This window comes from Hippoglossus hippoglossus, chromosome 23 (genome assembly GCF_009819705.1).
Source record: "Hippoglossus hippoglossus isolate fHipHip1 chromosome 23, fHipHip1.pri, whole genome shotgun sequence".
Classification (NCBI taxonomy): domain Eukaryota; kingdom Metazoa; phylum Chordata; class Actinopteri; order Pleuronectiformes; family Pleuronectidae; genus Hippoglossus; species Hippoglossus hippoglossus.
In genome coordinates, this window is record NC_047173.1 from 17,508,292 (window position 1) to 17,533,154 (window position 24,863).

General features: G+C 45.9%; 6 protein-coding genes across 8 annotated transcripts; 5 read left to right on the forward strand and 1 right to left on the reverse strand.

Moving 5' to 3' along the window:
• Window positions 1-5,381, forward strand: cct2 (chaperonin containing TCP1, subunit 2 (beta)). Of its 2 annotated transcripts, XM_034577753.1 has the most exons (16): window positions 1-122; window positions 1,019-1,093; window positions 1,209-1,274; window positions 1,484-1,595; window positions 1,974-2,050; window positions 2,177-2,289; window positions 2,369-2,571; window positions 2,661-2,761; window positions 2,886-3,013; window positions 3,321-3,424; window positions 3,616-3,735; window positions 3,831-3,959; window positions 4,035-4,138; window positions 4,429-4,528; window positions 4,688-4,829; window positions 5,054-5,381. In XM_034577753.1, exons 1-16 carry the CDS (start codon window positions 120-122, stop codon window positions 5,082-5,084), a joined length of 1,608 nt encoding a protein of 535 aa, XP_034433644.1. In that variant the 5' UTR covers window positions 1-119; the 3' UTR covers window positions 5,085-5,381. The 2 variants fall into 2 exon arrangements, with proteins under 2 accessions (XP_034433644.1, XP_034433645.1); XM_034577754.1 differs by lacking the exons at window positions 4,429-4,528; window positions 4,688-4,829; window positions 5,054-5,381 and adding an exon at window positions 4,204-4,281 and having other exon boundaries at window positions 13-122; window positions 4,035-4,171.
• Window positions 2,851-18,421, forward strand: LOC117757054 (histone H3). The gene is made up of 2 exons (XM_034577802.1): window positions 2,851-2,862; window positions 17,960-18,421. Exon 2 carries the CDS (start codon window positions 17,965-17,967, stop codon window positions 18,373-18,375), a length of 411 nt encoding a protein of 136 aa, XP_034433693.1. The 5' UTR covers window positions 2,851-2,862; window positions 17,960-17,964; the 3' UTR covers window positions 18,376-18,421.
• Window positions 6,166-9,651, forward strand: nots (nothepsin). Its single transcript, XM_034577778.1, has 9 exons — window positions 6,166-6,336; window positions 6,528-6,708; window positions 7,072-7,189; window positions 7,399-7,517; window positions 7,828-8,027; window positions 8,478-8,603; window positions 8,972-9,116; window positions 9,240-9,338; window positions 9,423-9,651. Exons 1-9 carry the CDS (start codon window positions 6,275-6,277, stop codon window positions 9,594-9,596), a joined length of 1,224 nt encoding a protein of 407 aa, XP_034433669.1. The 5' UTR covers window positions 6,166-6,274; the 3' UTR covers window positions 9,597-9,651.
• On the reverse strand, window positions 10,410-24,541 carry LOC117757018 (bestrophin-3-like). 2 transcript variants are annotated; one of them, XM_034577734.1, is made up of 14 exons: window positions 24,436-24,541; window positions 24,136-24,288; window positions 23,382-23,476; window positions 22,283-22,370; window positions 21,719-21,864; window positions 20,843-20,997; window positions 20,620-20,697; window positions 20,138-20,290; window positions 19,796-19,876; window positions 12,499-12,650; window positions 12,068-12,158; window positions 11,853-11,971; window positions 11,405-11,677; window positions 10,410-10,987 (listed from the first exon to the last, which is right to left on the reverse strand). In XM_034577734.1, the coding sequence occupies exons 1-14, from the start codon at window positions 24,468-24,470 to the stop codon at window positions 10,597-10,599; spliced, it is 2,010 nt and encodes a 669-aa protein (XP_034433625.1). In that variant the 5' UTR covers window positions 24,471-24,541; the 3' UTR covers window positions 10,410-10,596. The 2 variants fall into 2 exon arrangements, with proteins under 2 accessions (XP_034433625.1, XP_034433626.1); XM_034577735.1 differs by having other exon boundaries at window positions 24,136-24,298; window positions 24,436-24,519.
• On the forward strand, window positions 13,214-13,813 carry LOC117757056 (histone H2B 1.2). The gene has a single exon (XM_034577804.1). The coding sequence runs from the start codon at window positions 13,229-13,231 to the stop codon at window positions 13,604-13,606; it is 378 nt and encodes a 125-aa protein (XP_034433695.1). The 5' UTR covers window positions 13,214-13,228; the 3' UTR covers window positions 13,607-13,813.
• On the forward strand, window positions 15,485-16,236 carry LOC117757051 (histone H1-like). Its single transcript, XM_034577794.1, has one exon. The coding sequence runs from the start codon at window positions 15,509-15,511 to the stop codon at window positions 16,139-16,141; it is 633 nt and encodes a 210-aa protein (XP_034433685.1). The 5' UTR covers window positions 15,485-15,508; the 3' UTR covers window positions 16,142-16,236.
• Window positions 24,542-24,863: the final 322 nt, after the last annotated feature.

The following is a 24,863-nucleotide window of genomic DNA, read 5'->3' on the forward strand; positions in this document are numbered from 1 at the left end:
CCCAACAGAAGGGGGCAGTGCTGTGTTTTCCCTGATCTGCAGTGAACGCAGCATCCCGTCTGCACGTCATCACGTCGCGCTCGGCCTCGCTCCTCCTCCTCTGAAGCTGAAGCATCATCATGGTGAGTCCGAGGTTTTCTCTGAATTCAGCTTCAATAAAACAACTTTCTCTGTTTCACGTCGACGCTTCGTGCGTCTCGAGCCTGGAGCCGCTCGAAGGCTCCGAGCTGCGGCCGCTGCTCGTCCCGGTCGCTGCGCAGCTAGCGCCGCTTCACCGGCCGGGAAGCACATGGGCGTCATGATGCGCTAGCGGCTAAGCTAGCCGAGCTAACCGCAGACACGCAGCAGTTTGAGAAACCGCGCACAGAATCCACGCAGCTGCGCGTTTTCTCCTGAAACTGAATCCGAGCTGTGACGTTTCAAATCCTTAATGTCTCAGTTTGAACAGTTCGCTGCTTCTCTTTCTTCGCTGCTAACTGTTAGCATGCTAGGTTAGCTTGTCACCGGGGCTTTGTGACTGTCGCAGAGAATCCACCTCACGCTAATGAATAAAAACTCCCATGAAATATTTTATAAAAAGTGAAGTTTATAATCGCACGTGACCATCGAACGTTATCTGTTGATATTTGTAACGTTTTAAATTAAATTAATAAATTTAAACGTTAAAAGCTTCTCGTGGTTTCCAGCATCAGGGGCGGGGCTCGGCCGCAGCTGCGTTCAAAGCTGCTCGGAAAGAAAGAGATTCGAACTGTTAAATATCAGCGTTTTGTGCTTTGATAAATTATTGCATTAAATTGACATTAACTACGTGACATTGACTTGTAGCTACACGCAGATCTGCGGTGGAGATCCTGCTCATAGTGGATTTGTTTCATTGAAGATGCTTCTCTGCTCATTCAAATACATTTTCAGGTTCATATGTCATCTGTCACATTTGACAGATCCATCACACTGGTTGGTTGGTTGATTGATTGATTGATTGATTGATTGGTTGATTGATCAGCGTCTCTCTCTGCAGGCGTCTTTATCCATGGCCCCGGTCAACATCTTCAGCCATGGAGCTGATGAAGAGAAAGCTGAAACTGCACGACTGGTGAGTGGGGTTTTATTTTTGCTGTAAACTCCTTGAAATAATACAATTATGAATTATTTTATTAATGAAAATTGAGATAAACCAGTGAGACTGTGTTTCTGTGTTTTCTCCGCAGTCGTCTTTCGTCGGTGCCATTTCCATCGGAGATCTGGTGAAGAGCACCCTGGGTCCCAAGGGGATGGTGCGTAGTTTAACAAGTGACATTTAGATTTGACAGATTCCAGTTTTACTTTTCAGATTATTCAACCTTTTTGAATCTAGTTTTATGTTTAAACTTGGAAAGAAGTTAAATGATATAAATCCAAAAGTCTCTTGTTTTACTTGAAAGTATAAAAGGTAAAATATGTATCCAGCCTCACTGAAGAAATGATCTGTCTTATTGTTTCTCAGGATAAGATCTTGATGAGTGGATCGAAAGGCTCCGCGGTGACGGTGACCAATGACGGAGCGACCATCCTGAAAGCCATCGGAGTCGACAACCCTGCGGCCAAAATCCTGGTTGGTGAGTGAAGAGGCTGAAGGTCTAATTCTGGCAGAAGCAAAGATTAGTTACCGTCAAATTGTCTTTGCTGTCGTGGGAAATAATCTGTGACGTCTTCGGCCACAGAAACCAAGAGATACTGAGTTTATTATCAAGTGACAGAAGAATCTTACAGGAAACAAGTCAAGTTGATAATAATCAACAACCAGAGTCGACCAGTGTTGTAGAGTAAAATAACACGGAGGGAAATATATAAAATACAAAACACACGTGACACTTTGGATGCAGAAACCAGTCGATCTATATTAAATTCTTTGAAAAATTGTTTCCATGAAACGGTGGAATTCCCTGAAGAAGAGAAATGATAATTGATGAGTTTTTCTCGGTTTGTGTTCGCAGACATGTCGAAGGTTCAGGACGATGAAGTCGGAGACGGAACCACGTCCGTCACCGTGCTGGCTGCCGAGCTGCTGAGGGTAACGACCCGTCGCTCTCATGTTGATTCTCCAGCTGAAAATAAATGATAAAAATTTAAAGAGTCTGTTGACTGATTCTGCTGAGAGGAAAGAAGTCGCTCTTTAACCGCCACTGATCTGTCACAGGAGGCGGAGATCCTGATCGCCAAGAAGATTCACCCACAGACCATCATCGCCGGCTGGAGGAAGGCGACCCAGGTGGCCAGAGAGGCTCTGAGGGACGCCGCCGTCGACCACAGGTGAGACGGCGGAGAGAGTCTGGAGGAAAAGTCAAACCCCTCAGTTCGTGTTTTTAATCTTTTTCATCCTCTCCTGTAGCAACGACCCGCCTCGTTTCCAGGAGGATCTGCTGAACATCGCCCGCACCACTCTGTCCTCCAAACTGCTGACTCACCACAAAAACCACTTCTCCCAGCTCGCCGTCAACGCTGTCATGAGGCTGAAAGGCTCCGGGAACCTGGAGGCGATCCACGTCATCAAGAAGCTGGGAGGCAGCCTCACCGACTCGTACCTGGACGAAGGTGAGGCCGTGTGGCACGCGTCATCAATCCCAACCCTGACCTGCTCTCTGATTGGTCGCTGTAACGTCACATCTTTGTGGTCTGTCCAGGTTTCCTGTTGGACAAGAGGATCGGCGTGAACCAACCGAAGAGGATGGAGAACGTCAACATCTTGATCGCCAACACCGGCATGGACACCGACAAGATCAAGGTACGATGCTTCCTCGGGGACTGATGGCACGGTCACAGATTCGTGAGCGTAGCCGTGACGAACCTTCGGTGAGGCAGATCTGCAGCGTAGCTTTGCGTGAAGTTAAACTTTGTGTGTTTGTCAGATCTTTGGCTCCAGAGTTCGCGTGGACTCGATAGCGAAGGTTGCAGATATCGAACTTGCAGAGAAAGAGAAGATGAAGGAGAAGGTCGACCGGATTATAAAACACGGAATCAACTGTTTCATCAACAGGTAGGAAAACATTTGAAATGACACAACTACACAGTAACGAGGATCCAGAATTAAGTGTTTGATTATTTACTTTTAAAGCAAAATCTTCTCAATTGCAGGGAATCATTTTGGGGATTTTATTGAATTTGAATCGTCTAAAAATATATTTTTTTAATGTATATAATCGTTAACTGCTCCCCTGGACAGATAATTTAGTTTTAGATATGACAGTAAAAGGGAGGGGAGAAATGACAGCAGTGAGTATCATCCACCAGGGGGCGTCACTGCTGACTTGTGTCTTGTGAGTAAATCCTGATTCTCTCTGCAGACAGTTGATCTATAACTACCCCGAGCAGCTGTTCGCTCAGGCCGGCATCATGGCCATCGAGCACGCTGACTTCTCTGGTGTCGAGCGCCTCGCGCTGGTCACCGGTACGTGAGAGATTTTATTTCTTTCTTCTGGTTTTATTAATATATTTTGTTTTTCACATTCTACAACTTTCAACATAAAAGCTATGAAGATTAATTTTGGATTTCTTCTGCGCCGGCCACTCCTAGTGGCGGAGAGATTGATTCATGATGTGTTGTAGCACAAACTTCAATGATTATTTAACTGTGTGTAGGGGGGGAGATCACCTCCACCTTCGACCACCCGGAGCTGGTGAAGCTCGGTCACTGCAAGCTGATCGAGGAAGTGATGATCGGAGAGGACACACTCATCCACTTCTCTGGAGTCGCCATGGGTACGGGGACACACACACACACACACACACACAAGGCTGCAGTTGAAAGCATGTTTGCACAACTGAGGTTCTGACCAATCCCCCCCCGTCCTCAGGTGAGGCGTGCACCGTCGTCCTGCGAGGAGCGACTCAGCAGATTCTGGACGAGGCGGAGCGCTCGCTGCATGACGCTCTGTGCGTGTTGGCTCAGACCGTGAAGGAGCCACGCACCGTCTACGGAGGAGGTACAGGGTCACATGTTTAACATCCTTTGTACCGGCACGTACTCGCCACCACTAACCTGACTCCACCTCCATCAGGCTGCTCTGAGATGCTGATGGCCAAGGTGGTGTCTGACCTGGCCAACAGGACGCCAGGGAAGGAGGCGGTTGCCATGGAGTCGTTTGCCAAAGCTCTGATGATGGTACGATCATGTCTGTTCTCTTTTATTCTGAAGGTGGAGCGGTGGGATTTTCAGCTTCATTACAGGTTCAAACTTCACATATGATGAGTTCAAGGACCCTTAGGAAGTTGGGTTATAAAACAAATTAGTTACTTCAGTAGAATCACAATCTTAAAATGTTTAGATTTTTCTGCTCTGACGAGATTCAGGAGAAACCATCTGAAAAATGATCTGCTGCTCCGTCGGCACCTGGAACTGTTTGATTTTGAACCCTAACCCTGATCTTGTGAATAACCTCTGTTTCCCTCCAGCTGCCGACCATCATCGCTGACAACGCTGGCTACGACAGCGCCGACCTGGTGGCTCAACTGAGAGCTGCTCACCAGGAGAACAAGATCCAGTTTGGACTGAGTGAGTCACACGGAACGAAAACACAAATATTAAGCTTTTCTGAAAAGTCTGTTTTTACATCTGATGAGTTGGGAACCTGTCACCGGAGGTTTTAACGTCACAGAAACATTGACCGTTACCTGAACCAGGCGGTGACCCGACCCGTTTCTTTCCCTGCAGACATGATTGAAGGCACCATTGGCAACATGGCGGAGCTTGGCATCACGGAGTCGTTCCAGGTGAAGCGCCAGGTGCTGCTGAGCGCGTCCGAGGCCGCGGAGATGATCCTGAGAGTCGACAACATCATCAAAGCTGCTCCCAGGTCAGTCATCACCACGGATACCAACACGTAACCATGTGACTGTTAAATCTGCTCCCGACAGGAAATCACGTTCAGCTGCAGAGAATCAATAAAACAGTCGTGGCTGTTTTAGCTTTTTAAGTTTTGATATTTTGTTATTGTCTTGATCGCAGATTAGAAATATGAACTTTCATAAATTTGAAAATACAAGTTCCACATTTCTTAATGTTTTTTTCTATTTATAGGAAGAGAGTTCCCGACCATCACCCCTGCTAGAGGAAGACGAAGAAGAACGAGGGGCATCGGTTTTGTTATTTATAACCTCTTTGTCGTTCAAATCAAAGAAACGCTCCACTGGTCTTTTTTTCTGTCATTAAACTCACTGTGGATGCACTGCTAATGCTAGCTGGACTGAACGCTAACAGTGGATAAGTTCGTACAGTTTGTTTCTGATGCTAACATTAGCCAAAGTCACAGCACTCTGCTTGAGCTAACGTTAGCACAGTTAGCGTTTAGAAAGGAAGTTTGGACGTTGTTTTTTGTTTACTGAAATAAATGAACCAATCATCGTCAGTAGTGTGTCTGTTTTCTTAAAGTCGTGGCTCATGAGTGTTTAGCGTTTGTATAATTTTTACAAGTAACATCCCAAAAATATAATAAATATACTAAATCATATATAGTAAATAAATAAAAACACTCTTCCCTCACCATGTTATCCACTAAATGACTTCATCCCACAATGCATTGCAAGAGCAGCGTTCAAATTTGTTCATAATATAAAATGTAACAATATAAGAACATTTCTATTCTAACTAAAACTTTAACGGCATCTAGACAAAGTGTAAAATAAAAAAACTGATTTCACTTTTGTATAATAAATAAACTGCATCTCTTCAGTTGAGATCATTTCTTCGTTTGTGTGAATTAAACCGATTCTGGTTTAAATCTCAGTTCATCTGAAGCTGAAGTGATGTTTTGTTTTTTTGGGATTTTTCTGCCTCGTTCGGTCAAAGTGACCAAAACCTCTGAGTCAACACTGACCACACGACGAGTTCAGGGGAAATCAGAGATTATTGACCCAACTGACTAAAAACAAAGTATTTGATTTGTAAAACGAGCCGAGACGTCATGATTGACAGCTGATTGACAGCTGAGACTGAGTCGTGATCGGTCGAGGACCTCGGTACTGGGGCTCCACTCCAGGATCACCACTGCACAGACTCCAACCTTCACCAGGACGTCAGAAATGATGTTGAGCCTCTTCAGGACGGAGCTTTGGTCCCCATGAGGTGCACTGGTCCTGACAAGGCCAGTGTTTACTCATGAGAAGGTCCTGAAGAGCACACACACACACTGAGGGTTTGTGATGTCACAGACTCAGATCCAATCAGAGCATCAGAGAACCCTGATAAACTTCATCGTCTGCCGAGCTCCAGTGTGACTGACAGACTGACGGACTGACGGACATGTCGAGGCTGCTGCTGCTGGTTCTGCTGAGTTGGACATGGACGGGCTCAGCTGTGGTCAGGTAGGAAAACTCACCTTCATTCATATCAGTGTTTCTGCTTATAGACCAGACGAGGACGGTTTGATTTGTGACTAAATTCATCTGCCTCTTGATTTATGTTTACTCTCAAGTTCAAGTCAAAATCTGTTAGTTTTACTCCAAGAAACCAAAGTTTTTGTGATGAGCGGGTGAAAGCTGAACTTCGCCCGCAGGATCCCTCTGAGGCGGGCGCCTTCCATTCGCTCCCAGCTGCGAGCGGACGGCCTGTTGGAGGAGTTCCTCAGGGATCACCGGCCTGACATGTTCAGCCGCCGCTACGCTCACTGCTTCCCGTCCGGCACGCCGTCGCTGCGTCTCGGACGCTCCAGTGAGAGGATCTACAACTTCATGGATGTAAGAATGATGACACTGACTGTCAGGTGGAGAGGTTGCTGGTTCACACCTCGCAACTGCTCAGAACAAAGAACGATTTTCTTCATGTCTGCTGAAGTGCTCCTGTGCAAGGCTCTAAACCCCGCTCACTGTGTAACCTCCTCACTGTTTAAATTTAATTTGATTACTAATTCATTGGTTTTAAATGTGTTGCGGTGCCTTTACAATTCCACTGGGGGTCAGTGTTATTGGATAAACCTTTAATGAGGTTTCTGTGCCTTGCTCATGGTCCCACGTCAGAATATAGTCAAGCATGACACCTGGGAGCATTTCTTGTGTTCTGGTGAAATACTGCTGACGCTGCGTGTCTGTGCTTCGCGTCAGGCTCAGTATTACGCTGACATCAGGCTCGGGACGCCGGAGCAGAACTTCTCTGTGATCTTTGACACCGGCTCAGCTGATCTCTGGGTCCCATCGTCCTACTGTGTCAGCCAAGCCTGTGGTACCACAACACACACACACAACACACACACACACACACACACAATGCTGCATCAGTGTTTGAGTTGTGGGTCAGAACGGCCTGACTGTGGTTTAGTCTGATAACAAGTCCAAGGTCTCTCTCTCTCGCTCTCTCGCTCTCTCTCTCTCTCTCTCTCTCTCCCTCTCCCCCCCCCCCCCCCCCCCCCTCTGTGTGTGTGTGTTTTACAGCGTCGCACAGGCGTTTCATGGCTTTTGACTCGTCAACATTTCATCACGACGGTCGGATGTTCGGGATTCACTACGGATCCGGACACTTGCTGGGCGTCATGGCCAGAGACACCCTGAAGGTCTCTTCTGTTCTTTACTTGTGGCTGATGGGTTACGACACGTACACGATATTGTTGTTTAGGGAATCAAGCGCGTTACTCAGTTTTGTAACATAACAGTGGTAGCAGATACTTTGCCTCTGAAAAATAGCGAAAGGAGATTTTCATATAAAGTGAAAATATAAGTGGCTCTTCCATCCCACCCTGAGGGACACCACAGTTTATAGGAAGACATGGTGCAGATATTCTGATTTCCAGGCAGAAATGCATAATACATAATAATAAAGATGTCCTCAATATAGAAATATATACTGGTTGTCTTCGGTCTCAGGTCGGTGGTCTGACCATCCTGAACCAGGAGTTTGGGGAATCTGTCTACGAGCCTGGTTCCACATTTGTGTTAGCGAAGTTTGATGGCGTTCTGGGGATGGGTTATCCGGCCCTTGCAGAGATCCTTGGAAACCCTGTTTTTGACAACATGTTGGCGCAGAAGACGGTGGATGAACCAGTCTTCTCTTTCTACCTCAGCAGGTACAACTTCACCAGTTTGAAGGAATTAATGTCATGACTATATTCAAGCATTCACCAGTGTGGCCACAGCGGTGTCCTCTGTCTTTAACTGCTTCAGCCAGGTGATTCCTGGAGGGTCAAGGAGAGTCTGATTCCGTCCGGGGGATTTAGAGGATTCTCTAGTAATTTCTAAGAGTCCAAAAGTTTCAGTAGAGCTTTAGGGTTTTACGGATTTAGGATTTTCACAAAGTACCAGAGAAGAATCCAAGAGATCTTTGTCCCAGTGACCTCGGGCTGAGGGGGTTCAGCAGAGAAGAACCTTTCTTGTGTTTGACATTTGGTCCAAAGGGATTCTGGGAAGTCAATGATCAACCAATCGTCTCAGAGGCGTAAAAAGAAAACGTTTTGAGACTAAACATAAAAATAAAAACTGTCAACTGCATTTTCATTGTCGTGTTCTTGTCTCTGCAGAAGAACAAGTGGCGGCAACCCCGAAGGTGAACTGATGCTCGGTGGTACCGATGAGTCGATGTACATTGCACCAATTCACTGGATTCCAGTGACGGCTAAGGGATACTGGCAGATTAAACTGGACAGGTTTACATGAATTTATCTTTATTTTGATCTTAACCCCAAACTAAAGCTACTAAACTGTACTGACAATCAGAAATATTATTTTATTTCATTATTTTTGTGGCACGTTTAGTGAATATCAGTTACAGCTCATGACCATATCCAATAAACACACAGGTGTGTGTAGTGTGTGTACATCATGTTGGGGTGCTATGCAGTACACGTATCAACCACCAGAAGGCAGTACAAAGAGATTTATTAGACAAGGTGCCGTTATTCTTCATTTACAGCATTAAAAGCAGATGTTTAACTGCCCCTGTGACGACATGTTGTCCTCATCATAGTCAACAAAACCAGAGTTTACACACCGTGGTGAATAATGTGTGTTTCAGTGTGGCGGTGCAGGGTGTGAGTTCGTTTTGTCCTCGTGGTTGCCAAGCGATTGTCGATACAGGAACTTCCCTGATTACTGGACCGAGCCACGACATCTTTAACCTCCAGCAACTGATCGGAGCCACGCCCACAAACATTGGAGAAGTAAACAAAACCGAATCAATATTAATCTCGTATCTGAAAGTGAATTCTTAAAACTTGACAGAAAGTAGAATATAAAAAAGAAAGAAAGAAATTATTTGAAACTTGACCTTTGTGTGTGTTTAGTTTCTTATCGACTGCGCCAGGTTGTCCAGTTTGCCTCATGTGACGTTCGTCCTGGGGGGGAAAGAGTACACACTGACTGCTGAACAATATGTCAGGAAGGTAATGGCACTACTGGTCTGTCCTGTTACCAATACAATCCCCATACTGGTCTGTAATATGAAATATCTCTGCCCTGATCTTCAGGAGATGCTTGGTGACAGGGAGATGTGTTTCAGTGGATTCCAGAGCGTGGACATTCTTTCCCCTGAGGGCCCCCTGTGGATTCTGGGAGATGTATTTCTGACAGAGTTCTACAGCGTCTTCGACCGAGGACAGGACCGGGTCGGCCTCGCACCTGCGAAGCACCGGAGCAAATAATAACCATCAGTCTCTAACAGCTGGATGAGCAATAAATATATCAATAAGAAATGAAGTCATTTGTCATTGATGGTTGTTTTATTCTAAAAATGTGTTTTGTGGTGATTCAGCAGCAGCAGCACCAGATAAAGTGAATTCATCACTTCAAGGTGCATTTACAAAATCAGAGAATATCACAGTCATTACAAATAAACAATTCTGTCCCCAAAAAATATTATTTTGTAGAAACCTTTAAAGTCAATAATCCTGAGGAGCAGAACTTGATGGGATCGTTTACCACCGTTTGGTCTGTGGGTCGGAGCTCAAAACACTTTTCCCACTTTTCTAAAAACCCACTAATGTCTGGCTTTTGTCTGCGATGTGACTGGATACATCTTTCACGTCCGGGTCGAAGGACTCTGCTTGTACACGGGTTTAAATCGGCTCCGATCAGAAGTGATGGAAAAGAGACACCTGGGTGAAAGCGCTAAATTGGCAAGACGGCGAGGTGAGAGAGCGCCTCGGTTTTCAGTATGTTCATGATGCACAGGGGGAAAAAGAGAAAGTCCTTTACTGACAATGTGAAAGGAATCAAACACCTTTTAAAAGTTTAACCACATTTTAAAAACCTGCACATAGCTGCTAATTTTGGTGTAAAAGAGGAATAGGTGTGGATTACCTGCAGTTCCTCTATTAGTCACTAGATGGCTTCCAAAAAACTCTGTGTAGAAGTGAATGGAAAACACCAGAGTTCTGAAGAACAGACGCTCTTGCTCTTTCTTCGTTGTGTGCGAAATATCATTATCAGGATTCTTTTGCGTATTTTGACTCGTTTTTATGCCAACTTTGTTTTATTTTTGTCTCCAGTAACTAAACAAGACTAATCAGTAAACCAAGGTTAAGGTGTCAAATCATTCAGGTATTGAAGTCGTCAGCTCAGTGACTGGTTCTGTTTGGTTCGGTTTGGTTCGGTTTGGTTCGGTTTGGTTCGGTTTGGTTCGGTTTGCCCAGTGTTATGTTACTAAGTGAGTGATTCTCTTCTCTCTCCTGAACTGTGTGACTGGGAGTTGTTGTTTTCGACGTCCTTGCTGTTGTTGGTTCTGTCTGACTCATCATCCTCAGTCATTCCCTGGAAGCTGGGGTCCTGCTCGGGGTCGGGGAGCTGCAGGGTGTCAGTCGGTGGACCAGGTGATCTTCTGGACTGGAATCGAGCCAGACATCGCCTACGCCTCCCCAGGCCCTTGGGGCTCGGCAGACTGCGAACCGACGACTTTGACGTCTGCCTGGAAAACTGCAGGGAGAACTGGCGCCTTCGTGGTCGGGTTGATTGCCGATTTTGGATATTTGTTGCTGTCCACTGGAATTCCTTTGGTCCTAATTGAGTAGGGGAGCAACAAACCAAGGAGCTGGCCCTGGAAACACAAAGGATATTAAAGTCAAAGGAATCGATACTTGAGAACATACCTCTGCCCAGCAGACCCTTAAATTCAAACAAGCTGCACCAAATTTGACACACTCATAGAAATCAATCCCCTGAATGTGCCAGATTTTTTCATCTAGATCCATTAATTATTTCCCAGGAAAACTGTGAGAATGTTAAAAAATGCCCAAAGAAAGTGATCAAAGTTTTACTGGTGATCAAAGTTGTTTTTCCATAATTCTGCTCACAAACAGACAAACAGACGGAAACATAAGCTCCTTGGTGGAGGGACTGAGCAAACAGACTTATGTTAACAAAGAGACTGGCTGCGGTTGTTTATCTCAAAACCAGTATCAGAGAAGTACAGACTCAAATGTCCTGGCACTTTAAGCAGAACATGATGAATCACCTTGGATTGTCCCGGCCTGGCGCCTCCTCTGTGGAGGAAGGATCCAAACCGTTGTGGACGTTCACCACCTCGGCGTTGGCAGAAGAATCCGCCTTGTTCCAGACGTCAAACACTGGCGGGCTGATGAGAAGCTGGGGGAACACAGCAGAGGGGCAGCTCTCAGGGGAGGCGGGGCTACTGTTGACCTCCCTCAAGGTGGACAAGGTGTCCATGGGAGGAGGGGGCGTGACCAGGGAGGGGGGTGGGGCCAGGCCACCTGCACCTGGACTGAGCCTGAATGAACAGGAAGTGAGAACAGAAAGATCAGTGGGCCTCATTCACCAAGAGAGTTCTTCTTAGAACCCACTAACACAGTTTTCCTGAAGATTGTGACATTCACCGATGTTTTCTTATCTGAGATTTGTTCGTATGTAAGAACGTTATCGAGGCACAATGAAGAGAACTGTACCGGAAGTCTGGGAAGAAGCTTCCTGTTGCATCACTGCTGTGCCGTTTGAAGATGGGTCGAGGAGGTCGGAGTTCAGGAGGCTCCTGAACGCTCAGCAGCCGGCGGACTCGCCCAAGAACCTGCAAATTAAATTTAGAGATTTCTAGTTTGTGAATAAAATAATTAAACCGGAATTAAACCATAACCTTGTTGGCAGAGTTAATACATTATATTACCGACTCTTGGCGCCGGGTCAGTACAGACTCCGGTTGCCGAGGACAACTGTCGCTAACGTCGGCCTCATCAAACTGGAGAATGTCTGAGAGTCTGAAAGAGACGTGGGATCAAATGTTCGGCTGTTGGAGGAGTCGCTGAGTTTTTAATAGTTTTATCAGCAAAATCAGTCACAGTTCAATTCAGACTTGGATTGAGATGAACACAATAACAGTTCCACTTCCATAATGATGATGTATTCGGTCTATAATATATCTATTTGTAGAATAATTTTTTATCTTAACAGTAAAAACAGCAAAAGCTCAGAATGAATCCCTGCTAACAACTTTCATCATCAGCGAAAAGATCGAGACGATCAGTTTAAACCAATCAGCTCACTTGGTTGAAACGAGCAAATAATTAAGATGTAAAATATGCGTGACTGCGTATTGACCCCATGTCGGTGGTGGAGCCGAGGAACGAGGGGATGCAGTAGTCGGCAGCAGCCAGCGTGTACGGTGGTCGAGCGTCGCAGTCGTTCCAGTACATGTCTTTGGTCATGTGAGGCAAGTTCATGTGCATTTCATCCACAGCCAACAGCGACACCTGCAGGAGCAGGGAAACAGGACGTGAAGAGAATGACGCGATTGTGGTTTGTTGTTTTAATCAAACACAATATTATAAAAAAGCATCTTAATCCATCACAGTGTTAAAAATAACAACAATTTCAGAAGAACATGGAGAAAATAAACAGAAATCAAACCTATTTTATTAGTAAGTTGTGATAAACTACAGATTTCCCCATTATTTGTATGGCCTTTTGAAATGTATGCACAGTTGTATGTAAGTGTGTGGCTGTAATAGTAATTGTTTATATACATAGTACGAGTATGAAGTGTGTGATATTAAATCAAACATAGAAATGTATCATCTCTGAGTGTGGTTATAAATATAATTATATTAATATAATATATCATATGATAATTCATTTTCATGTCTAATGTTTGATTAATAGAGGAGTTTATAGATTCTTCTTCTCTGTCGAGTTAAATTGTTCAGAACCTTTCACCGTCTGCCTGGTGACACGCTCAGCCAATCACAGGCGGGAGACCACACAGCCTCATTTACATGTGATGTGAGTAAATCCGGTCCGCCGCTGGCTCCTCCCCTCAGATCCAGAAACGATGCCGGAACCAGCGAAGGCCTCTGCGCCCAAGAAGGGCTCCAAGAAGGCGGTGACCAAGGTCCCCGGTAAGACCGGGAAGAAGAGGAGGAAGAGCCGCAAGGAGAGCTACGCCATCTACGTGTACAAGGTGCTGAAGCAGGTGCACCCCGACACCGGCATCTCCTCCAAGGCCATGGGCATCATGAACTCCTTCGTGAGCGACATCTTCGAGCGCATCGCCGGGGAGGCCTCCCGCCTGGCTCACTACAACAAGCGCTCCACCATCACCTCCAGGGAGATCCAGACCGCCGTGCGCCTGCTGCTGCCCGGGGAGCTGGCCAAGCACGCCGTGTCCGAGGGCACCAAGGCCGTGACCAAGTACACCAGCTCCAAGTAAACTGCGGGACACCGCTTCCACCCAACGGCTCTTTTAAGAGCCACACACCGGCTCCATGGAGACAAACGGTCCTGATGGTTCAATGTCCACACTCACACACCGGCTCCGTCCTCCGGTTTCCATGCAGCTCGTCAGAGCCGGGTGGAGGGTTCAGGTCCCACCGGTCCCCGGTTCATATGAATCCTAATGAGACTCATTACGGATCAACAACAGCAGCTTCTGATTTAAACCTCAAACTAGATCCCAACAGTCCGTTTGCAGCAGCTTCAGCTGACACGTGTTTAACATCAGCCACAACACGAACACCTCAGATCAACAGGCATGAAGCTGTCAGGAGGTTTATCACAACACAACCAAATACAGAGTAAATACACACAAAGTGCAGTCTAATTACACACTTATCATACAAGTGATTGATCAGGTGCAAAGGAAGTGATGTGATAACACTGGACTGATGTTGTGTAGATGCTTCATACAATAATAATGAACTTGGATAGATTGATAATTATTATACATTATCTGTCAACGCAGCTCCACTTCCTTCCACTGTCCAGAAACCAGGAGCTGAACAGAAACCATGTACGAGAGAAACTCTTAACTATTGAACCCACTTCGGTCCATGTCCCATCTGCTAACATGGAGGAGCAGGAGGTGGTGGGTGTGATTCTGTTAGAACTGATAACAGCTGATGTTCGGGTCACACAGGGAGTTCTATGTGCACACGTGTGGGATCTGTGTCCCACGCGTGTGCACATAGTTTCACATGTCACATGGGGTCATGTGAAGTGACACATGTAAACATGTGTCACTTCACCATGAGAAGGAAAACACTGATGTGTTGTTACAGGACTTTGTGTCTTTCGTTCAGGAGGAGATTCGCCAAACTTTGTTTTACCAGCAATTTCCCAATTTGGGATCAATAAAGAACACATGTCTTCTTTTATATGTATTTATCAATTGTCTGTGAACGAATCTAATAAATTATATTTTAAAAGGAGAAGAGATGAGGCCTCTTATAAGCCACTATAAAATATCGTCTAAATATGTGTATTAATAAAGTAAAACAAGGTAAAACTGTTTGTGTGACACTGAGCCGGGGCAATTTTAACATTTTAAATCAATAAACTACAGAATATAAAACATAAAATATAAAAGCTACAGGATGAGGTTTGGACCTGTTTGTATACAGTCTGCTTGTGTCACTGATATCTGAAGGAAGTCATATAAACGGTATAAATCAGCAGTAATTTATTTACCAGTGTCAGAGTGAAACTGTTAAATGACTTGTTGTGAATCAGAATGTGTTGATTTATTGTATTTTTGTTAATAATGACATTAGAGGTGAATCATTGATCAGCAGCCTGCAGGACAAATGTTCTCAGCTCGGGTCCACTGCGCCCTGATCCTCGGTGTGTTTGCTGCCGACAGAAAGCGTCAGTTTATCATAAAATAATCATCGGTAGCTGAGTGTTTTCACACCGAACCCCTGGACTAACATTTGGGGCAGATGGGGAGCTGGTTTTGACGGAGCTCCGGAGCATTTTAAACCATTTTAGGGGAGAAATTAGTGGGAAAACACGGTGATCGGCGCCGCTCACCGCGGTGAACAGGCGAGGTTTCGGGGCTCCACGGGCAGAACGCCCTGATCCCCGGAGCTCTGCGCACCTCCGACCTGAAGACACACGCGCCCGGTGTCGGTTGTCACCGCCGCGGACACTTGTCGCCTCTTCCACGGTGATTTTATGGCGTTTTATCGGTGAGAAGAAAACACAAGTGTCCGGTGTTCGCAGCACCCAGAGCCGCGGCGGGCGGAGTTGACTCTCCACGGTTCTCATGGTGTGTTTAAGAGCGGCCTCCTGCAGCAGGACTTCATCACTCTGACTGACACCGAGCAGCGGAACCATGCCAGAAGAAGTTCCCACCCCAGCGCCGGCCAAGGGCCAGAAGAAGGCGGCAACCAAGCCGGCGGCCAAGGCGGCAGCCAAGCCCAAGAGGACGGGACCCAGCGTCCGCGACCTCGTCGCCCAGGCCGTGACCGCCTCCACCGAGCGCCACGGCATGTCGCTGGCCGCCCTGAAGAAGGTCCTGTTGGCCGGCGGCTACGATGTGGTTAAGAACAATAACCGCGTTAAAGTCGCCGTCAGAGCGCTCGTCGACAACGAGACCCTGGTTCAGACCAAGGGAACCGGCGCCTCCGGCTCCTTCAAGCTGAACAAGACCGCCCCCAAGAAAGCGGCCGCTAAGAAGCCGGTCGTGAAAGCCAAGAAGAGCCCCGCCAAGAAAGCTCCCGCGCCCAAGAAGACCGTCGCAGCCAAGAAAGCCCCGGCCGCCAAGAAGTCCCCGAAGAAGGCGAAGAAACCTGTGGCGGCCGCGGCGGCCAAGAAGGCGCCCAAGAGCCCGAAGAGGGCCGTCAAGAGCCCGAAGAAGCCGCTGAAGAGAACCCCGGTGAAGAAGGCTCCGGCGAAGAAGCCTGCGGCCAAGAAGGCTCCCGCGAAGAGGGCGGCGGCGAAGAAGACTCCGTCCAAGAGGAAGTGAGCGGTCACAGACTCGAACCCGAACAAAAGGCTCTTTTAAGAGCCACACACCCGAGACCCGAGAGAGCTGCTTCCTACCGTCACACTCAATACTCTACCTGATATCACTATACTACAGCTTATACTACCTTATACACTGAGCAGCACTTTGTACTTAAAGGTACTATTACTCAGTTATACTGTTAATATATCACATCAAGTGGAAGTATTAATAATTATATACAAATGTACATTTATACTATCAGATATTGTGTAATGTACATAATTTACAGTAAGTATTATTCATCTTTATATTGTCTGGGACACGCACAATAATGAGTCACTGTTATGAATGTAAACATAACTTTCAGAGGAGTAACTGTACATGTTGCTACAGTAGAAATGTAAAATAGTATTTCTCTTGTGCTCGGGTCAAGATGAGACTTTATTAATCCTGCAGGAAAATACTTGATGGGGAGCAGGGAATCAAATATATGAATATAATATTATTTTGTTCCATTTCACAGTGTTGTGATTTTATTTTTAAACGCAATATTTGAGCGCAACAGAAGTTGATAAAGTTTAAATTTGAAGCAGCAGCGACTTCGTATCATTTAAAATCTAAATGTATAAAACTTAAAGGTTACTACATTCAGATCACAGACAGCGCCCCCAATGGCAGGAAGCTGTAACTGCAAGGACATTCACTACAGACATCATTAAATAAACATTTTCTAGTAAAACATGAATCATTATGAAAATGTATTTTTACATTTATTTATCTATGCATTTCTACATTCATTTATTTTTGTATTTCTACGATTATTTATTTATGTCTATATATGTCTATATATATTTGTTTCTGTATTTCTACCTCATGGAAAGTGCCGGAAACTTTGTCCTCAGACCAAAATTATTAAACTTTGACTTTGGCATTTAAAGTCTTAAAGTGTAGTTTCAGTGTAAAGTGGTGGACGACAGGGCTGGATTGTTAATCTGATATAAACCCAGGAACCTCTACAGGGCACAGGGACGGTGAAGATGAGAAGATGAAGGTGGAGACATTGTGTAAATATAATAAAATACACTTCGTACTGAGCTGATGGTGAATTCAGAAGAACTGGGTTCAGTGTGTGTGCTGTTAAAGGTCTCATGATACCAAGAGGGGACGTGTGTCAGAGTTTGACAAAATGAACATGTGCACAATGCAAATGAATAAATAAAGTAAACTATGTGAACAACTCTTCAGTGTTTCTCTTATTGTGTCTGAACAGCAATACAATGTTCGTCTCTTGTTCGGTAACTATTGATTCTGGATGGAAAGTAATTCTTTACAGATTAATATCTTCTTTATCTGATGAACATGTTGGAGCTCCAGATGAATCCTGATCTGATTCAGTTGTAACCGGACTGTGGCTCCCCTCCCTCAGCAGCCTGTGGACGCGGCCCACCGGGACCTGGAGCCCGGCTCGGGAGGAGCGGGCCTTTCCGCCGCTTTTACGTCTTCCAGACATTTGGATGTGATTCCCAGGATCAGATCTCAGGGGACTCGGGTTCTGTCCGCGGAGAGCGTCACTAATATCCCCGCGAGCAGCGCAGGCAGGGTCCTTCGACACGAACGACTTTTTGGCGCACATTTTGAAAAGAGTTCCCTCCAATAAGCAGCGGAGTTCCGGGGGGCGGGTCGCTCTCTGGGCGGCGCTGAGCTCCGGGAGGGAGCCGCTCTCCAATCAGGGGCCGGAGGTCTGAGGCAGCGTCACCGTCTCCAGAGCCGGGCCAACGGTTTAAGAGCCGCGCCGAGTCCGCGTTCACCTCATTCTTCTTCTCTCCAACGACAGAGAAACGATGGCGAGAACCAAGCAGACCGCCCGGAAGTCCACCGGAGGGAAAGCTCCCAGGAAGCAGCTGGCCACCAAGGCCGCCCGGAAGAGCGCCCCGGCCACCGGCGGCGTGAAGAAGCCTCACCGCTACAGGCCCGGGACCGTGGCTCTCAGGGAGATCCGCCGCTACCAGAAGTCCACCGAGCTGCTGATCCGCAAGCTGCCCTTCCAGCGCCTGGTCCGGGAGATCGCTCAGGACTTCAAGACCGACCTGCGCTTCCAGAGCTCCGCCGTCATGGCGCTGCAGGAGGCCAGCGAGGCCTACCTGGTCGGCCTGTTCGAGGACACCAACCTGTGCGCCATCCACGCCAAGAGGGTCACCATCATGCCCAAAGACATCCAGCTGGCCCGGCGCATCCGCGGGGAGAGAGCGTAACCTGCCCGCACTCCGCTCACCACACAACGGCTCTTTTAAGAGCCACTCACCCTCCGTGGAGAGTCAAAGTCCCGCTGCTCCCGAGCAGCAGTTCATCGTCTCATGATGATGTTACACATGAACTTATCAAATGTCATCATATTAAGATCAAAGGCTCACAATGAAAATCCTTGAGAAATGAAGGATTTGTGAGCCTCATACAACCAGTGTTCAGTGCAGGTCTGTAAGCAGCTCTTGAGATAGAGAGAGATTATGTTACTTTTACAGCATCAGAATATTAAATACAATAAACAAAGTGACAATTCCAAGTCCGATTTGAGCTGCAGTTGAGATGAAGCAGCAGGAGGTCGCTGAGGTGACCTTCTGCCAGATGCTTCTTGAGCTCGGTTTGAAAACACTCAATTATAAAAGCTTCTTCACTCCAGTTGGGGGCAGGAAGCATGAACACGAGCCACATGCCGTACCTCTGCTGAAGCCTTTTGATAACAGCCTTCTTCACTTTGTTGCACTTTCGCATGTTTGGGACAAGCCCGTCCGGAAGTCCCTCCAATGTCTTATTAGTCAGACGCTTTATGTGGCGGACACTCTTCTTATTGTCGCAGCAAATGAGTGTGCCACACTTGTCCAAGACTTCAACAGCAGCTCTGTCTCCGTGGGCAAGGCAGGCAGTGAGCGTCCTGTGCTGGTCTCCACCTGCTCATCTGTTCTGTGGCCCATCATCTCAACATCTGCTGTCTCCTCAATCATCTCCACATCTTCTCTTTATCATCTCTGTAGCTACCTTGTTGTTCGTCATATCAGAATCTGTTTTATCTTCTACTTTTTGCACGAACGTAGCTGTTTTTGTTTTGCGATGTGCATTCTGCAAATTGTCTGTCTTCTTTGTGCTTCTTCTGAGTGAGGTTCATTGTAACGAGGCAACCAAAGTCAAGTTGCATTCCTATGACTTCAAAGGCATTTCCTTTGAAGTCATAGGAATGGACCGTGACTTTGTTTGCCTCCCAAACTAAAGATAGAAACATTATTTATTCATTTATTTACTTTTGTTATTTTGTTTACATGTACATATCAATATCACTATTGTATGTGTTTGGATTTGAACACTATTTTATTTGGCTAATGTGACACAAAAATAATAATTCAATTACGCTGATTGACTGGGACAGTGTTGAAATGTTTGGCTTCTAAGGAGCCTGGAGGACCGAAGCATCAGGTCACTTCTTCATATTGTTAAGCGACTTCTTGTAAAGTAAGTTTGAACGTCTCTTATTAGTGAGAAATAGTTATTCTTAAAATCTTTCGACGTCCCACATCTCACTTTACCATTTCTCTTTCCACAAAACTGGCCGAGGTTTCACTTCTTTTGGACGAACCATTCTCTGTTATGAAACTAATTTTCAGTGCAGTGACGGTTTCCAACCTGAAGGTTCCTGTCGATGATCCAGTTGGCTTCGAAGTCATCGTCATCCTCTCCAAACGGGTTGATCAGCTGCTCCGCGACCTAACGACCACAAACATATCATTAACAGGTATTCTCCACACACACGTTAATGAGGATATATTCCTCAAGTATCACAGGCCCAGATTCCCACAAAATCTAAGAAGCACAATCGTGTTTCTCAGAATTTGAAACATGATTTGAAACGTGATCAGCAGTGATCCACATTATGTGTTCCTGTGAGTATTTAGTGATAAACTGGAAGAAGGAATATAGAGAAACATGAGGATCTTTGTTCTTTAACCGACGACAAAGTAAACTCACCTTCAGCCAGCCGGAGTAGAAGAAGAACTGCAGCAGGGTGAAGACGGGGACGTAGAGGTCGAGGTCATGACCTTGGTAACACTGTTTGGGGTCCAGAAACTGTCGACCGATTAGACAAGCGACGAAAAAGGTGTAGACAGCAAGAGTGACGACCTGAAGAGAGAGAGACGGAGGTAGAGGTTGGGACTGAAAACAACCAATCAGCAAGTGGATGTGATCAAAGTCATCGTTTTCAAACTAAAACGTTTCCGTTGTAGTGGCTGTAAAACTCTGCAGTGGTGATGACACCAGACGTCTCCACAGCAGAGCTGCTGAGTTATCAAATGAAAACGCAGTCGTGTGGACGTCACAGGAGAATGGACTGTGCCCCCCCCCCTCTCCCTCTGTCTGTGGGAGATTTCCATTGCTCTGATCCAGTTACAGTAATGATGATGACATGATTAGATGAGCTGCATCTGTTTCAAACGTGACATAAGACAGACCTGTGTGTAGACCAGTGGGATGCCGACCCAGTCGTAACCGAACAGAGTCGCACACCAAGTCCTGAACAGGTTCATCTCCTGGATGCAGAGACAGGACGTGGACAGGGTTAGTGTTCGCCAGCTGCTGATAAAAATTGTAGCTTATGATTTCGCTTCACTTCACTTCTATACACTCATACTTTGACATAGAGAATAAAATATGAATTGTTCTCCTGTCTGTCACATTGAGAATATTCTGCAGGTCGATGCTGTCCTGGATCCGTCCTTCTTGTCGAGCTTTAGACGCCAGGTTGGAGAACCAGACCACAGGAATCCAGTACTTCAGGTGAGGTGAGCGGATGTTGTCAAAAACCTTTCTCTCCTCCGGAGTCATAAATCCTGCAGGTGTCGAGACAAACAGGTAGAACGACCGATTGTTAAAACCCAAGAACATCTGGATTTTGTCTGCAATGTGTTACAATCATCATTCCCTCCGGGGTCACATCTCTCTGCAGTAGAATCAGGATCTTATCGGCTCCAGCTCCGATCAACAGTCATGGAAACATGACACCTGGGTGAATGTGCTAATTTGGCAAAACGGCGAGGTGAGAATGTTTTCGGCTCGTTTGTGACATCGAACATGACCAGGGTAAAAAAACAGACGCCTCTCCTGGCAATGGGAAAGGAGTCGATCGCTCTTTTAGCTGAAGGCGTTAAACGCCGAACAGAGCACAGAGGATGAGACACTCAGGTCATCAGCTGGTTTCTCCTGCAGCTCTAATCCGCAGATAACCAGTGGATCCCTGGGGCCTCGTCAGACGGTTACAGGAAGGAAGAGACGCAACCGGGAAGGAGCTGAACTCCGTCTGACTTTGATCCGGACCCACAAACTTATACTGGAAACACTGAACTCAAGCTGTTTGAGCTGAGCAGTATCAGTATGGAAGAAGTAACCTACGGGTTCACGTCCGGTGGCCCCGACTGTTACTATATCTGGAGATTACACTACAAACAATCAAAACACAAGTGCCTTAAAAAAGATGTCAAATTACCACACCACACAATTACAAAGACATTAAAGTAACACAAAGCGACAGAGCGACACTAAACAGTCGCTTACCTGCCTCCACCACGTGGTCCATGGTCGGGAATCGTTTGCAGACGGCGGTGCTGACGGAACGGAAGATGAGGAGCGACGTTAAGTTGACGTATCGAACCAGCGTCCTGCGCAGGAGGCGGCCATATTCATCTTTACCCTGAACACAGCTGTAGGAAACACAGGGATGTTAACAGTGAGTCTAATTACTGGAAACCATGTGACCTTTTCCTGGTCTCTGAGTCGTATTTAGTTAGTTTAACTTAAGCTAGTTAGCCTTTAGTGTCCTGTAATTGATCGTAATGAAATCTTAATCCTTTAAATAAAATTTACAATAATATCTAAACATTTGTCACGCTCTTTGTTTTCCACTTTAACTCTCCTTAATATTTATCTACTGGTTTTAGATCCGTTCAGTTCGTCGTGTTCACTCAGACGCATTCAACACTAGTTGGTTTGATTCTAAAGAAATTAGGAGACATGATTTTAAATCTAAACGTCTATAAGACTGGAACCATTCTACGATCTCTCGCCTCTTTTCACCAGTTCACAAAGAGCACATGTATGTTGAGAGTTGTGTGAAAGTACCTGGAGATGTGGAACATCAGTCGGTCGGGCCACGGCAGATTCACAAACTGGTTCCACCATCGATTCACCACCAGAGTCACATAAAAACCTGCAACACAAACCAGTGAACAGCACAGAGAAAGATTTACTCTATTTACCAAGATACAACGACTCTAAACGACCATAGTGACGTGCAAACCTTCAACAAAGAGACACAGAATCATACATGACCACAAAGATGCAAAATGTGTATAAACTATGGATTTGCATTAGTTTCTGTTGTTTATTGAGGGGGGGGCACTGTCTCCTATCTGTTTGGAGGAAACTGTGGAAACATGAGGCAGTTTTCACTGATTCTCTGATCAGATACAAAAACACTCATCCTGCTTTTAGCCCGATCATTAATGATCTGTTTCCATTAGCAGCTAATGAGGCTTCATCTGCCTCTTCCTCTTCATCCCCCGGCTCTGACTCTCAGTTGTGCTTCACTGAGTCTGTTTTATGGATCACAGTTTGACTGTTTAGTGTTGTTCAGTCAAACTGATTCTCTGGAAGGAGTCTGGTTAAACTGCAGGTGTTTAGTGACCCAACTAAACCACAGGTTACATTGACCACAGAAACAGATGAGGATGTCAGGGTATCGTTTCCTCTGAATATTCTATCCCCTTAACATTTTGGATCAGAGCTGCAAATTGAGAAATTGGTATGAACCAAAGTTTTTGTCTCCAAACAACAGACTGTAAATAAAGACGGTCAAGGCGTCTCCACGTCTAGCTGTAATAACTCGGATGCAGGCGCTGCCATCTGGACTTTTGGAGTCAGAGTCGGTGCAACAGTGATCGTGGAGTTTGAGTTTTCAATGAGGCAGCGTTTATGACCTATACTGCAACCAGCCACCAGGGGTGCGATCGAGATCTTAAGTCAACACTTTAGGGAGCCGTCATGTCGTCCATCTTTAGATACAGTCATTGGTCTGAAACAAAAAGGCCTCATCACAAAGCAGAAATGATGCTAAAATAAAACTTTATTTTAGTTTCCTTTCATGAACTGTTTGGTGAATAAGGGCGTGAGGGCAGCAGCACCGGCTTCAGGAGACCTTGTGTTAGATATTGAGACGTACCCAGGACGAAGGTGACGGGGATCTGCTCTGCGTATTTGTCACAGTACATGGAAAGTTTCTCAAACAGTCTCTTCTGATCGTCGAAGAGGACGAGTCTGAAAACAGACGACACAGGAAATCCACAACCAGCAAAACTCACTTATCATCAGCAGCTAATCAGAAGCATTAAGATTTACAGTTGAATGTTGAAGCCATCGACTGTAAATAAAGACGGACGACGCGTCTCCCATTCCAACCGCTAGTTTCACCGCAGTGACCAGTCAGTCTGAAATATATGAGTCAGTCTCAGCTGTCAATCATGACGTCTCAGCCTGTTTTTGTATCATCAAATAACTGATTAAAAACAAACCATGTTTTTAACATGATTTTTTGGGTTTGCTCCATGTCCCATCGGCTGACAGGGTTTATGACCTTAACTGCCACCAGGGGGCGATCCAGACGCTTTGGCTTCACTTTTGGCCAGGCGGAGAAAGTCGCAGAAAGTCGCAGAAGCTGCGGAGCCTCTTGTTCAATCCTTTGTGTTCACACATGACCCTCCTCCAGAGAAGGAGGAGGTGCGGAGTTCAGTGCCTGATGTTACATATTCTGGATTGAAACCAAATTATCAAATAATTACAATCCTATACAGATTATTATCGTAGAGCATCAGGTGGATTTACTTTATGATGCAGAGATCCATGTGCTCCATGTAAGAGCACATACATGTACACTGTGTGTCTGTGTGTGTGTGTGTGTGTGTGTGTGTGTGTGTGACCTGTACACGACGCTCAGGACGGTGTAGAGCAGGACGAACACGGTGAATTCCCGGTACAGCAGCTTGTAGATGCTTCCCTTCCAGCGCAGCAGCAGCCGGTGGAAACTGAAGAAGGAGGCGTTGGCGACTTTACTGGAGTAAGTGACGGTCATCCTGAGACGACCTGAGAGACGAGCAGAGAGACAGAGAGACGGACAGACAGACAGACAGACCACTGGGACTCTTAATACCACACATGAACCTGTCTGTAACCTTCACACATAAACACTACTGGAACATCAAAGTCACAGAAACACTCACACACGTCTTTGGTTTTCCTCTGAGCTGCTTTTCATCAGGTTTCTCTGCTTCTCTGCTCACTGTCGCTTACTCTTCTGTTTCCTCTCTCTCTCTGTCTCTCTCTCTCTCTCTCTCTCTCTCTCTCTCTCTCTCTCTCTCTCTCATCATCCTGCCCAGTAATGCCAGGCAACAGACACACACACACACACACACACACACACACACACACACACACACACACACACGAACATGATATAAACAGAAACGCTCTCAGCCAGAACATGATGTCAGTGTTTGTAATATTCAACCAATCAGGGAGAAGCATTTCATCACTTGTTTTATTTTGGTCGCACCTTTTAAAACTACGAAAGGAAACAACACAATGACAGCGAATAACAAAATGAAAACAATAATATTGAGTCAGATAGAAATTTACATTGTGTCCAAAC

Bases quoted from the DNA above. Each gene is read 5' to 3' on its own strand.
- LOC117757051 (XM_034577794.1), top strand. From the start codon at position 15,509: ATGCCAGAAGAAGTTCCCACCCCAGCGCCGGCCAAGGGCCAGAAGAAG.
- LOC117757054 (XM_034577802.1), top strand. From the start codon at position 17,965: ATGGCGAGAACCAAGCAGACCGCCCGGAAGTCCACCGGAGGGAAAGCT.
- LOC117757018 (XM_034577734.1), bottom strand. From the start codon at position 24,470: ATGAAAAGCAGCTCAGAGGAAAACCAAAGACGTGT. The intron at 20,998-21,718 runs GTAAGCGACTGT...CGACACCTGCAG, and splicing joins GGACCACGTGGTGGAGGCAG to GATTTATGACTCCGGAGGAG. The intron at 10,988-11,404 runs GTGATTCATCAT...TTGTGTTTCCAG, and splicing joins CCAGGCCGGGACAATCCAAG to GGCCAGCTCCTTGGTTTGTT.
- cct2 (XM_034577753.1), top strand. The intron at 2,051-2,176 runs GTAACGACCCGT...GATCTGTCACAG, and splicing joins TGGCTGCCGAGCTGCTGAGG to GAGGCGGAGATCCTGATCGC. The intron at 2,290-2,368 runs GTGAGACGGCGG...CCTCTCCTGTAG, and splicing joins GACGCCGCCGTCGACCACAG to CAACGACCCGCCTCGTTTCC.
- LOC117757056 (XM_034577804.1), top strand. From the start codon at position 13,229: ATGCCGGAACCAGCGAAGGCCTCTGCGCCCAAGAAGGGCTCCAAGAAG.
- nots (XM_034577778.1), top strand. From the start codon at position 6,275: ATGTCGAGGCTGCTGCTGCTGGTTCTGCTGAGTTGGACATGGACGGGC. The intron at 7,190-7,398 runs GTACCACAACAC...TGTGTTTTACAG, and splicing joins CTGTGTCAGCCAAGCCTGTG to CGTCGCACAGGCGTTTCATG. The intron at 8,028-8,477 runs GTACAACTTCAC...TTGTCTCTGCAG, and splicing joins TTCTCTTTCTACCTCAGCAG to AAGAACAAGTGGCGGCAACC.